Source organism: Festucalex cinctus, chromosome 14 (assembly GCF_051991245.1).
Source record: "Festucalex cinctus isolate MCC-2025b chromosome 14, RoL_Fcin_1.0, whole genome shotgun sequence".
Classification (NCBI taxonomy): Eukaryota; Metazoa; Chordata; class Actinopteri; order Syngnathiformes; family Syngnathidae; genus Festucalex; species Festucalex cinctus.
This window is the reverse complement of record NC_135424.1, coordinates 9376839-9390374: the sequence shown is the minus strand read 5'-3', so window position 1 is coordinate 9390374 and position 13536 is coordinate 9376839. Positions and strand designations below refer to the sequence as shown.

General features: G+C 42.9%; 2 protein-coding genes across 2 annotated transcripts in view; both read left to right on the top strand.

Moving 5' to 3' along the window:
- The window catches only part of sar1ab (secretion associated, Ras related GTPase 1Ab), a 109352-nt gene that overhangs the window by 13367 nt on the left and 82449 nt on the right, over nt 1-13536 (top strand). The gene's annotated exons all lie outside the window — the stretch shown is intronic.
- cyp26c1 (cytochrome P450, family 26, subfamily C, polypeptide 1) lies at nt 1212-12806 on the top strand. The gene is made up of 7 exons (XM_077495329.1): nt 1212-1262; nt 3535-3808; nt 4819-5043; nt 5755-6030; nt 6922-7074; nt 7629-7913; nt 10939-12806. The coding sequence occupies exons 2-7, from the start codon at nt 3569-3571 to the stop codon at nt 11284-11286; spliced, it is 1527 nt and encodes a 508-aa protein (XP_077351455.1). The 5' UTR covers nt 1212-1262; nt 3535-3568; the 3' UTR covers nt 11287-12806.

Here is a 13536-nt window from a genome sequence, read left to right as displayed (position 1 = left end):
CACTTTCGACTCACACACATGCTTGCGTGGACCTGACAGGTCAAAGGTCAGTGTCTGATATATGTGTGTGATGTCACCCAGGTGTGCTTGAGGTGTCATCGTGTCATCATGTCACCTCAAACCGATTTCTTTTTGGTCACGAGTCCACTTTGAGTTGTGAGAGAATCTTCCGATATCGAATCCCGGTCCGAATGCTTGAGACAATTTTTATTTTATTTTTTTAAACAAGAGTGAATGATGAGTGCATCCAATAAATTGTTGCACAGCTGGTCATGCCAATATGGCATTAATTTTGTTAGTTTTAATTCGTTTTCAGGGTGGTTCTGTTTTTATTAGCTTTAGTTATGTCTTAAATGTTTAGTTTTAGTTTAGTTTCAGTATTAGTTTTATTATTATTATTATTATTTTTTTTTTTTTTAAATGTGTATTGTGCACAATATTCAAAAAACACCATGGGAGCGACATCTTTTGGTGCTTTTCTATTGGCTGCTGCGAGATGACGTCACTTCTGTGTGACACACTTTCAAACGCCCAATATAATAAATCTACTTAAAATCATATTTAAAATCGTCCCCAAAGGCTCATGCATTAAATTCATTACCAAAGACGAAAACGAAGGACATTTTTGCTGTATAGTTGTGTAAACATAAAATATAGTTTTATTTAGATTTTCATTTTTTTAAAATGCACTTTCATTTTATTTTGTTAACAAAATTGATTTTTGAATTTTAGTTTTGTTTTTTTCCAATAGTTTTAGTTCACTAAAATAACCTTGGCTGTGAGCATCTCGACATTAGCAACAAAGCTGGCAAATAGCATAAAATCAATACTTTTGATTGTCTGCTATCTGCAGAGGTTGAAAAACTTTTGTATTTTTTTGGGGGGGACAAAGCTAGAAAGTAAAAAGTTGCTTTTGAGCGTCTGACATTTGACTCATGTTACATCAAATTAAATGAAAAACCACATTAAAATGTAAAGACGCAAATGTATCGAGTAACAACCCACCACTCCACGATGACGGCGATGACGTCACGAAGATTCAAATAAATTGCCTTCCATCAACTCAGCAACAACTTTCTTACTCGCGTCTGTCTGTTAGCGCTCGCTCGCTCGCGCGCTTGGCCGTCCGCTGCGCGTGCACGCCGCCTGCTTAACATATCGGCGGTGACGTCACAGACGAAGGTGGGTCGGCAATAAAAAGGCGCGCCGTCCGTCCGTCACGTCGCTTCAACTTCGCGCTCACAGACTTCAGCACGGACGAGGTGAGCACTCGCACGCGCGCGCACGCACGCACGCCGCACTTTGTACGCGCGCTCGCGCCGCCGCCTTGGGGTGCTGCTGGGTGGATGCGGGAGTGGGGGTGGGTGGATAACCCCCCCCCCCCCCAAGAAGCGTGCTCTCAAGGTGACGGACAAGACGGCGCACGTCAAAGCGTTTGGAATAGTTAACGCCGGCGCATCCATCCGCTTCCTGCGTGCGCGCGCGCGCACACGCCGTCTTGACGCCTGCGGCGCGTGCTCGCCGCAGGGGGGGTCGATGCGCGCCAACTTTCGCTTTCTTATCTGCTGTCGCGCGTGGGAAAACTTAACAAGATTGGAGGATTTCTTTTCACATTTCACTTGCCGAGATTTGCCAAACAAAAAAACAAAACAAACAGACGCGTGTGTGTACGTTCTACTCCTTCATTCGTTACTATCATTTTGTTTTCAAACAGTGACGTATAAGAGTAGCATTAAAAGTTGAATACAAGTGTCATCAAATCAAATCTTGGGATTTTGCATTGGTGTACTGATGATGAGCAGCAAATGATTATTAAATTTAACTTATGTGCTACTTTTGATGACTGTAATGAACATTGGCAGTAAAAATGAGTGTTTTTTTTGGTGGTGTATTTTAAGAAGAACTAGTCACATGTAACTTTTCATCATCAAACAAAACAAAGCAAACCACTGTTTAAGAGGACAATTCAGTTCTTTTTATGTAGTCGACTTGTTATGAAGAAAAACAACACTTGCGTTGTGTGAAGTCTTGATGCTACTTTTTGATGTAGTGGACCTCAGGAGTTCCTAAAATACCCCGAAAAGAAGAAAAAAATAATAATAATCCTTTGATATAGTGATTAGGGAATTGAAAATAAGAGAATGAACGATGGGGTGAACATGCGCATTCCCGATTCCCTCCTCATTATCATAGGGACAGCTACACGATGGAGTCATTTTTCAGTGGAGTCATTTATTCTATTGGCCCTTGAAGACTCTGAACCAATGGCAGCTTTTTAATGTTGGGGTATAAACAAACTAGGTATCGGTACGGTATCGGCATCGGCTGATAATGCAAAACCGGGTATCGGAATCGGTATCAGGGGCCAAAAAATGGTATCGGAACAACACAACTTTTAACCCAGTGTAGTTTGGAATCATTGACTCATTTGACTTGACTTTGTATAGGAGAGTTATTGTTTTTGATATTTTTAATCTTAATGTATTGATGATGTGATTTCCAGTTCAAACTGTCATCAAAAATAACACCCCAAAATTTGGTTTCTCTTCTGTTTGAATGTCATAAATGAATAAAATAAATGATTGGAATGAAATAAAAAAAGAAGAAGAAAATTTCCACCTCCCCAATCACTATTTTTTTTTTTTAAATATGTTTTTTGGTAATGTTTTGTGGAAGGCCCGTCCAGTTGTATTCAACTTGTGCTACTTTTCATAAGTACTCGTTTTTCGCCGAATGACGCATTGACGGTGGGACTGGAAATATTGACAGCTTGACGATGCAGTGTTAATTTTGACAAGAAGTTTTCATTCAGCTTTAGTTATAGTCTTTGGACTAAAATTAAAGTTTTAGTCATAATTTAGTCATGAATCCAATTTTACAGTAGTCGACGAAAATAAAAAGCAATTTTCAGCATACATTTCAACTTTTATATACAGAAAATAAAACACCTATTTGTAACTGTAGTTTAACACCCAAGACATATTTAATACAACGGTATCTTTATTAATTCTCGCAATGAAACATGTTGAACTGATTGAGTTTTCATTTAAATAAAAAAAAAAGTGCATAATTGCTTGAGATTAATCTTACAGCTGCACAATGAATGTAAACATTTAAATAAATATCAATAAATAATAATTCTGATTGGATTGTGTGAATTTTCATCCCTGTGTTGTTTTCATTTTAGTCATTGACCAAATTGTCAGTCAATTTTAGTTATCGTTTTCGTCTCAACGAATGGCTTCTATTTTAGTTTTCCTTTCATTTTCATCTGGAAAAAAAATTGTTACAGAAAAAATATGACAAGAATGTTTCGTCGATGAAATGACGATGACGGAAAGGTGTCCCGACTGTTGACGATGGGCGAATAACGGACGCTTAAAATTCGACGCGCCCGCCTCTGCGCATGAGGATAAAGATCCAACTATCGATCCTTCTCGACTTTTTCAACTTGACTTCATTCAAGGGTTTGAATGTGTACCTTTGTGAACTTGCATATGAGTCCTTTTTTCCCACTCATTTGTGTGCGAATAGGCCGGCCGAGGGGGACGAAGGCGCGCGAGTGTGGATGCTTTCCCTGTGTGGGGACGAGGAGGACGACATGTCGCCCGCTTGGCACTTGGCTGACGTGCGGGCGCTGACGGGCGCCGTCACGTGGCTGCTGTGCGCGCTCCTGGCGCTGGCGCTCACGCGGATCTTGTGGACTTTGCGATGGAGGCTGACCAGGGACCCCCGAAACCCGCTGCCCCTGCCCCAGGGCTCCATGGGCTGGCCCCTGGTCGGGGAGACCCTGCACTGGCTCGTCCAGGTGAGCGCAAGTGCGCATTTTTTCAGACTGCAGTTCTGGGAAACTGATGGGAGATTCCGCAAAAACTTCGACGAGAATTGTAATTGAATGACAAGCATATTGAATATTGAAGAAATATTTTCGTCTCGAGTTGTCTCGACTTACATCGATCTGACTCGCATATTTTTCCATCATTCCGACAATTTTGCATTTGGACTTGTGGGCAAAAAAAAACTGAGCGGTAGTAAACGAGAGGAATCACGACGACTCCATCGAGTGACGACTCGACGATCAAATTAATCGATAACTGTTTGAAGAACTTGTTGAACTTCAAATTGTCCAAATTGCCTCTCAACAGACAGAATCTCAAACTTCTCAAATCCAGACTGATTCTCTTTGTGTGTTTTTTTCCCCAAAATAAGACTGGAAAACACTTTTGCAGATTTTCTGATGGATGTTACGGACTCAACCAGAAAGTGAATCAGCATCAGTTTGCAGGAAAAAATAATAATCACTGAAGATTTTTGTCATCTGTTATGTCCGTGATAATCTAAACTGCCTGCGAAAATTCTGATGGGCGGTAGTGCTGCACGATATTGGAATGCGATATAGTTGCTGAATATAGCGATAGATATGATTGCAATATCTCGATAATGTTCAACTATTGGATAGCAGTGCACATTTTCGTCAAGTACACTGTGTTCCAACTAGGTTTTGCTTTTGTGTTATTAGGGTTGGAACACCCATGTAACTAGGGGTGTGGAAACCAAATAAAAAGAGAGGGTGAGGGGAGGATTTTTTTCAAAGCGTACAGTTTTTGTTGTTTGTTTTTGTTAATAAATATCGAACAGGCAAACCTGACAGTCTGACTGGTCAAATTCAAGTCAAGTCAAGTCAAAGATAAAAGCATAAAATTCCAGATCAAGCTTATTGCATGTCATTGCGAAAAGCATATTGCATAGGCCAATATCGCAATATCAATATTTTTTCGATACATTGTGCAGCCCTAATGGGCGGCTTGTGCTCCGCAGGGCTCCGACTTCCACATCTGTCGCCGGCGTCGCCACGGCAACGTGTTCAAGACGCACCTCCTGGGCAAACCCGTCATCCGGGTGACGGGCGCCGAAAACATCCGCAAGATCCTGATGGGTGAGCACAGTCTGGTGTGCACGCAATGGCCGCAGAGCACGCGCATCATCCTGGGACCCAACACGCTCGTCAACTCCACCGGCGACGCCCACAAGAGGAAGCGGAAGGTACGGGTTAGGGTGGCGAGGAAGTCACCTAGAAACCTCTAAAACCTGCAGGGCTCCGGACCTGGAGGACCGGAATTGGTGAACCCTGCTCTAAAAGCCTATCTTGGCTCTCTGCTCACCATGCATACCACCACCCGCACACTCCGTGCCAGTGGTTTTACGATCCTGTTTGTTCCCAAAGTTTTCTGGCCCAAACAACACAAACACTCAACAACAAACTACCAAGCTCACCATCATCATTCCAACAATAAAAAACAAAATTCAACATGTGCCAGGATTTCATGTCAATCCGTAAACAAAACCAAAATTTGTTGGTCCACCAAATCAACAAACAAAAAGGAATAGAATAGCCAACAGTCTTGCCTCGTTTATCACGGGTGTTACGTTCCAAAATCTACCTGCGATATTGGAAATCCACGTTAATTCAAACTCATTCACTGCCTTTGACAAGTATACTTGTCAATTATATATTTTTTTGAGCGGGGATAATGGGGGAGAATCTGATTATGCTCCACTGTAAATGTCACACTTTGAAACAACTTTACTGATGCCCAAACAATCTGTGAAACAGCGAGGCAGCAAAAGTTGAGCCCGCGATAATTGAGGGAACATTGTACATCCTAAAACCCTAAATCGGGAACGCTTTGCGTTTTGCGTGCATCTCAATTTGCTGCCGCGGTGACTCGTTTTTTGTTTTTTGTTTTTGTCCAGGTGCTGGCCAAAGTGTTCAGCAGAGGCGCCCTGGAGTCGTACCTGCCGCGTCTGCAGGGCGCGGTGCGGCGGCAAGTGGCCGAGTGGTGCGCGCGGCCCGACGCCGTGGACGTGTACGGCGCCGCCAAGCTGCTGACGTTCCGCATCGCCGTGCGAGTCCTGCTGGGGCTGCAGCTGGACGAGGAGCGGGTGGTCTACCTGGGCGCCATTTTCGAGCAACTGATGGATAATCTCTTCTCGCTGCCCGTGGACGCGCCGCTCAGCGGCCTGCGAAAGGTCCGCCCCCCTACCAATCTTGACTTCCATTTTCAATTGAGCTTAGCGTAAAGCTCGCCCGCATGACCGAGTAAACCAATTGAGACGCAAGACGTCATGTCTGCAACGGCAAGTGTCAAACAAAAGCAATCGAGCTCCCGGTGGTGCATTGCGTGGTTGTCCAAAGGCAAGAAAAAAAACAAAACAATAAAAATAGTTAAACGCTGTAGTCACGGCTTGTATAAATGATAGAAGTTACCCCGATCAATCAGTGTCTCATTCATTCAGTCGTTTTTCAAAAAAAAAAAAAAAAAAAAAAAATCTCAATATTCGTTCCAAAAACCAAAATGAAGAAAACGGAGAACGACTCGTTTTCTGAAGGCCAATAAACGTCTGATTAAAATCGACGGCCGATTAATCGTTCGGGCCCTAGTACAAAGTGACCTTTTGATTGGAATGGACACTTGCATCCGATGGACCCGAAGTCTGTTGATTCCGGCTCCATTAAATGGAGGCTGAATTGGTCGCGTTTGTTCTTCATCGACTGCGATTGGCTGGAGAGAAGTTGGGGGTGGGCCCCGCCTACTGCCGGAAGCCTGGTGCAATAGGCCCCAAGCACCTCCGGCGACCCGGTTCCGAAAATGGATGGATGTTCCTTGATCTAATCTGACTGCTGCCTCACAATCGTCGTGGTCTTGACTAATGGTGGAGTTTTACAAACTCTCGTGGATTTTAATCAACACAGGTCACGCAAACCCACTCCAGTCAAGAAATCCAATTTAGTCCCGTTTCCTATTTTTGCATTTTCATTTTGTTGATGAAGGTTGAACACAGAAATCAAAAAAGATTTGACTCCTCCTCCTCCTCCCCGCGTTCCCCTTCGGTGTTGACCAGTTTTCTTGCTCCTGGCAGGGAATCAAAGCCCGAGAGATCCTGCACGCCAACATGGAGAAGATCATCACGGAGAAGATGGAGCAGAACCACCACGAACATCTGGACGCCTTCGACTACATGTTGTCCAGCGCCAAGGAGCACGGTCATAAACTCAGCATCCAAGAGCTCAAGGTCAGCTCAGGCTAGCACTCCAGGTCTTGGGTTAGACACACACCATGTGGCAAGAATGAGCATTGCAGAGACTGCGTAAGACACCTCAGACTTTCTTAAGAATTGCTTTTAAGATTATGAGGAGGACTAAACCAGATCCTTGGGTGAGAGCCTCCTCCAAAGTGGAGGCTTAGAGCATGGTTCACCAATTCCGGTCCTCGAGGTCCAGAGTCCTGCAGGTTTTCGGCGTTTCCGCCCACTAGCACACCTGATTCATATAATCAGCTAATCAGCATGCCTGATAACGATCCTGGTCTTTAGTATCAGGTGTGTTGGTCGACGGAAACATCGAAAACCTGCAGTACTCCGAAACCTCGAGGACTGGAATTGGCGAACCCTGTTAGCGAGTGATCGACAGTTCTCCTTCTCTATTACAATTCTTAGAGTTGCCATCAACTTCAATTCAACTCAAGCACCTGAGAGGATCTTCAGCAGATCCGCTGAAGACGTTTAGGTCAGGATGTTTTCAGATGTTTGACGGTGGTCCCTAGCAAACTTCTCGCTGAACCTTGCAGGAAACGGCCGTGGAGTTGATCTTCGCCGCCCACTACACCACCGCCAGCGCGTCAACGTCTCTGCTGCTGCAGCTCCTCTGCCACCCGGCCGTGGTCCGGCGCCTCCAAGCCGAGCTGGACTCCGAAGGCCTCGCCAGCGCCGGAGATGCCGACGCTCGGCCTAACCTGAGCCTGGACAAGCTGAGCCGACTGCGCTACTTAGATTGCGTCGTCAAAGAGGTTCTGCGCTTGCTGCCACCAGTTTCCGGAGGGTACCGGACCGCCCTGCAGACTTTTGAGTTGGACGTAAGTTACGCGTCCATCTATTCACGACAGCAAGTTCATACTAGAGGTGGGAATCTTTGACTGTCTCACAATTCGATTCGATTACGATTTTTGAGTCTGCGATTAGATTCAGAATCGATTTTTGTTTCAAAATGATTTGATTGACAAGGATTTCTGCTTCATTTTATAGATGAGCAAATGTCATGATCTTACTCCAAGCTAATGCTAATTAGCGCAATACTCGCGGCACTTTTAGCCCTCAAAAGAACGGCTATTCATACAAAACGCTTCAGAAATGTATACAGAAAAGCATCTAAACATGACTCATCGGCATGTGCTCTTCCTACACTGCAAAAAAAAAAAAAAAAAAATCAACTTTTATCGATATAACTTGTGACTTTTTCCTTCTACTCTTTAATGTGGCTACAACTTCACTCTGTATCAGAACGTGCGGCGCCACACTGCCCCTAAGTGGCCAACTCGGGTACAACATGAACAGCGTACCCAGTACACAAACAAGGGCAAGACAGTATCAAATCATTGAAATAAAATCCATTTTAGGACATTTAAAATCGATTCTGAATTGTACTAAATGAGTAGGTGTGTTTAAAAAAAAAAAAAAAATGATTCAGCAATATTTCGCAATATTACAGCACGCAAGTCTCGAATCAATTCAATAGGCGGCCGATTTTTAAACATCCATTTTTGATGGAAAAAAATTCAAAAAAATGTCTTACTTAGGGTTAGTGTTCACACCTTAAAGCATGGAATAACGCTATATTAATATTAATGGAACATTAAACCTTAATATTTTTATTTTAATGCTGTTCAAACATGAAAGATTACAACCTGTTTGTTAAATACAGTTGCTTACAGTTATCTGAAGTTTCAGATAAAAAAATACATTTTCATGCAAATCTTGGTGTCCATGTACAAGTTTACAAATTAGTATTTTCTAATCGCAACAATCGACATAAATTCGTATCGGGATTAATGGGTACCGAATCGAATTGTGACCTATGAATCGTGATACAAATCAAATTTTCTGGTACTAGGCAATTCACATCCCTATAAATGAGAATCGCGATTCTTACGAGAACCCCCCCCCCCAATCATTAATTGCCCCTCGGCTGCCCCCAATTTGCGCAAGAGGCTTTGTAAAGATGAAAACGATTTCAGAGGAATTCCCACAAGAATATTGTGGTGCACATGAAGGCTAACCCTTGTGAGGAATAAGCGGTCAAGAAAATGGATGGATGGATGGATGGACATGAAGGCTATTGGTGCTGGTCTTTCTCAGGGTCGAAGTGGTCCATAGTACAAGAAATGCCATTATGTCTGTTCACTCAAGCTCATCTTTCCAAAGCTTGAACTAGCAAGGCCCAGCCTGGCCCGGCCACGTAATTGGGCTGGAGTTAAGAAAAAGCTGCTGTCAAAAGGAGAAAAACCACAAGAGCGACGACGACAAGTTTCCTCTTGCAGCTTCTTTCCAAACAGAAACTCGACGCACACAAGTTATTTCTGCTTCTGGAACGGTCTTGTCTTTGGTGTTAGTCTTTTATTTATTTTTTTATTTTTTTCAAATATAATCTAAGCAAAATTGAGTATTTGACTGGTTCAGCTGTGAACGTGTTTCTCCAGCCGGCGACTTTGACAAGGTTGAAGTACGCAAAACGGGGACGCTATCGAGCCTTTCCGACTCGACGTCATCATGCAGCAAACTTTTGACAGCGCCACCCAACAATTTGGAAGAATAGTCCAATTTAGAGACAGGCCAATGTTTTTTTTCAAGGCCGATACATATAATTAGCAGAGAAGGAGGCCGATGACCGATATTTGGAGCCGATATTCATTTTCAGTAAAAGGGAAACAAATATTGACGTGAAATTTAAAAAAAATATACAAATTCCAGTTCTTAACTTGAATTTATTGAACAACTTTTCAGATTTGCAAAATGTTCTTTTATTTATTTATTTATTTATAATTCTTTAATCAGAAAATACACATTTGTTTTAAAATTCTAACAACGTTAAGGAGTTCCCAGGGTCATCAGCACATCTTTAAAAAATGAAATGAAAACTTAAATAGCTCTGTATTAATTTCTCCAGTAAATAAAATTTTCCAAATTTTTTTTCAAATATTTGAATTTTTTTTTCTTTTTTTTTTTTTTTTTTTACTTATCTTTATCATTTCAAACAATCACAAAAAGGTGCAGAGCGTTCCCAAGAACTTAAAACTGAAAATTTAACTCCCTGAGGTTAACGGTTTTAAATAGATGTTTTATCGTCAGTCAAATTGTTTGAAAAGGCTAACATCGATATTCCTCAAAAGATATATTGGTCAGGTAATCAATCCATGATAATCTACGATAAAACTACACATAAACTGATTTTTTTTCAATGAGAAAATAGTTGTTTTTTAAACAATATTAAAACTGTGAGTACTTTTGTGTATTTGTTTTAAACAATTACAAATGTCTTCCTAACAGAGACCACTTTCTGTCAACAAATTTGTGTCTTTCTTAAACACTTTTGTCATGAAACATGTCAGTTATATAGACAATTGTTTCACTTTATAAACAGACAATTTTTTTGTCTAACATTACAAAAACGTAAATAAATAAATAAAATGACTTAAATATTAATTCCAATTAAATCAATATTAAGATTCCTCAGAAATTGTGTGCTTCAAAAAGTCAAAACATATGTTTTAAAATTTAAGATATAATAAACATTTTTCATAGAAACATATGCAAAACTGAGTCAGTTGCTGGGTAGCTAAATGTCTTACAAGTCAAAGTAAGCTGATGAGTCTTCTTCGCCTCAAGACTTGCGTCCATTTCCCCACCTCCCCCTAGCGGCCCACCAAGTAATTGCTCAATAAGTCAAGGACAACGGAGCCGTTATAGTGGCTGTATATTAAAAACTACGAATATTGCGATACTTGCGTAGGCGTATCGATAATCTATCGGGAGACAAAGTATCCCGATTTATCGAGATATCTATATATCGTCACACACCTATTTATTAAGTGTTTGTGCTCTCAGGGCTACCAGGTTCCCAAAGGCTGGAGCGTCATGTACAGCATCAGGGACACGCACGAGACCGCCGCCGTCTTCCAAGACCCGGAACTCTTTGACCCGGACCGCTTTGGGCCAGAGCGCGAGGAGAACCGCTCGTCCCGCTTCAGCTACGTGCCCTTTGGCGGCGGCGTGCGCAGCTGCGTGGGCAAAGAACTGGCCCAGATGGTCCTCAAGACTCTGGCTGTGGAACTGGTGGCCACGTGCAAATGGACTCTGGCCACCCGGGACTTCCCCAAAATGCAGACCGTGCCCATCGTGCACCCCGTCAACGGGCTGCACGTGCACTTCACGCAAAACCGCCCGCTTCGTTAAGTCCGACTGGCCCCAAAGACCCGCACGGGGGGCTCGGTCTTTGTCTGCTGAGATCAACTTGAGGCAGGTTCCACTTTTCACGACTGCGTCGACTCCAAAATGTATGGACTCATGTGGAAGGGTTCCACTCGTACAACATTCACACCTCATTCTCACCTGAGCAAGGCCTGATGTCAATATGGATTCACGCCTGATATCAATCGACACATTCACACACGCGCACACCAAATATTGACGCATGCACATGGACATTCCAACAAACCTTCACACCTTCAACCTTCTGACCTCAATCCACATTCACACCTGACTTTCACACCTGAACTCAACACATGCTCACACCTGTTGTCAAACCACATTTAGAATCAAATCACATCTGATGAACCACACCTTCACACCTGATGTCAATCCACATTCACATCTGGAATCAATTCACATCTTATGTCAAACCACATTCACACCTGAACTTAATTCACATCTGATGAACCGCACCTTCACACCTGATGTCAACCCACATGCACATCTGGAATCAATTCACATCTGATGAACCGTGCCATCACTTGTGATGTCAATACACATTCACATCTGGAATCAATTCACTTCTGATGAACCACGCCTTTACACCAGATGTCAAACCCACATTCATATCTGGAATCAATTCACACTTGACGAACCGCGCCTTCACAGCTGATGTCACTCCACATTCACGCCTGAACTTAATTCACAAGTGAATTGAACACACCTTCACATCCGATGTCAATACAGATAAGAATCTAATAGTAACACGTTCACACCAAACAAACATTCACACAAACGCGTTCACACCTGCTTTCAACAATTTCACACCTGAACTCAACACACATTCACGCCTGATCATGATAGCGTTCACACCTGACGTCAAACTAACGTCACACCTGAATTTCCCATCCATTCAAACTGATACACGTTTTCACCTGATGTCAATACGCATTTACACACTGGTTTACACTCATTGATGGAAATGTCATGTGAACACGTGTGCGTGTGTAAGAAACATAGAAGTTGCAATAAGCTGTTTGTTTCCGATGCGCTTGCGTGTAGGGAGACTTAAAAACCACGACTAGGATGCTCTGAAATGAAATGATGATCGTTACAAATAATCCACGGAAGGAGTTAGCACTTTCTCGACTTTGTTTATTCACTCTGTGTGTGCGTCTGTGTGTATATAGATTGTGTAGCTGTACAGTTGGTGTGAATGAACAATTGTGTTTTCACCTGGTGACATTTTTGTCTTTATGCACAGACGTGTGTGTGTGTTGGGGTGCGTGTGTGATGTGTCTGTGTGTGTGTGATAAATGCAAGCATGCGATGTTTCTGTGTGCGTGTGTGTGCGGCAGGCCTAACGAAGCGAGCATCGGGGGGGCCCCGTTGAGCCGTGCCAAGGTCGTTATCTGATGGACTCGCAGTCGCTGTGAACTTGGCGACGTTTCGAAGTGGGAGTTCAGCACGGTGCCACCCGGCCACCCACCGGGGTCAGTGGCCGGTCAGCTGACGGGGGGCTGCGGAGGGGGGTGGTGCGACTTGTGCAGGGATTTTTGGCCTGGGAAACGGTGGAGGCAACAACAGCGCACAACGGCCAAGCGACACATTACGCAACTGAAGATACAACATTTCCATGCTGGAAAAATTCAAAGTAAATAAATGACTAAATAAATAAATGACTAAATGTGAAAAGAAAAATGAATATAAAAAATATTTAAAAAAAAATTTTTATATCCCTTTTCATTTTCACTTTTAGTCATTTATTTATTTTGTCATTTATTTATTTGGAATTTTGGCAGTTTTGGTCTTCCATAGTCTAGAATTTTCCTGCCAAAGTCCCCTGTCTCCGCTTGACAGGACGCTGTGCGAGATTTTATTGAGACGACGTTCGCTGCCAGACGATGAAATCCATTCCCAAATCTGCTTTCCGATTTCCGTCGTCTGACATGTTCGTGCGTGACGCTTGCGTCAAGGAAGTCGGCTTCAGTGTAAAAACCACTTCTGTTTACGTGAGCTGAAAAACGTCCTGCTGCACTGGCAACGAAAACGCAACGAGAGCGTGCGCGTGTACACATTTTTGACCTTGAGCTGGTGTTTTCTTTGCATTTATTTTTGTCTCTTCAGACCGCAGTCGAGCGGGCCAAGTTCTGACCCTAGCAGCTTCCATTGTGCCTCGTCATCGTCGTGTGTCATTGTGTCACTTTGCAGACAAAAAAAAAGAAAGAAAAAAAG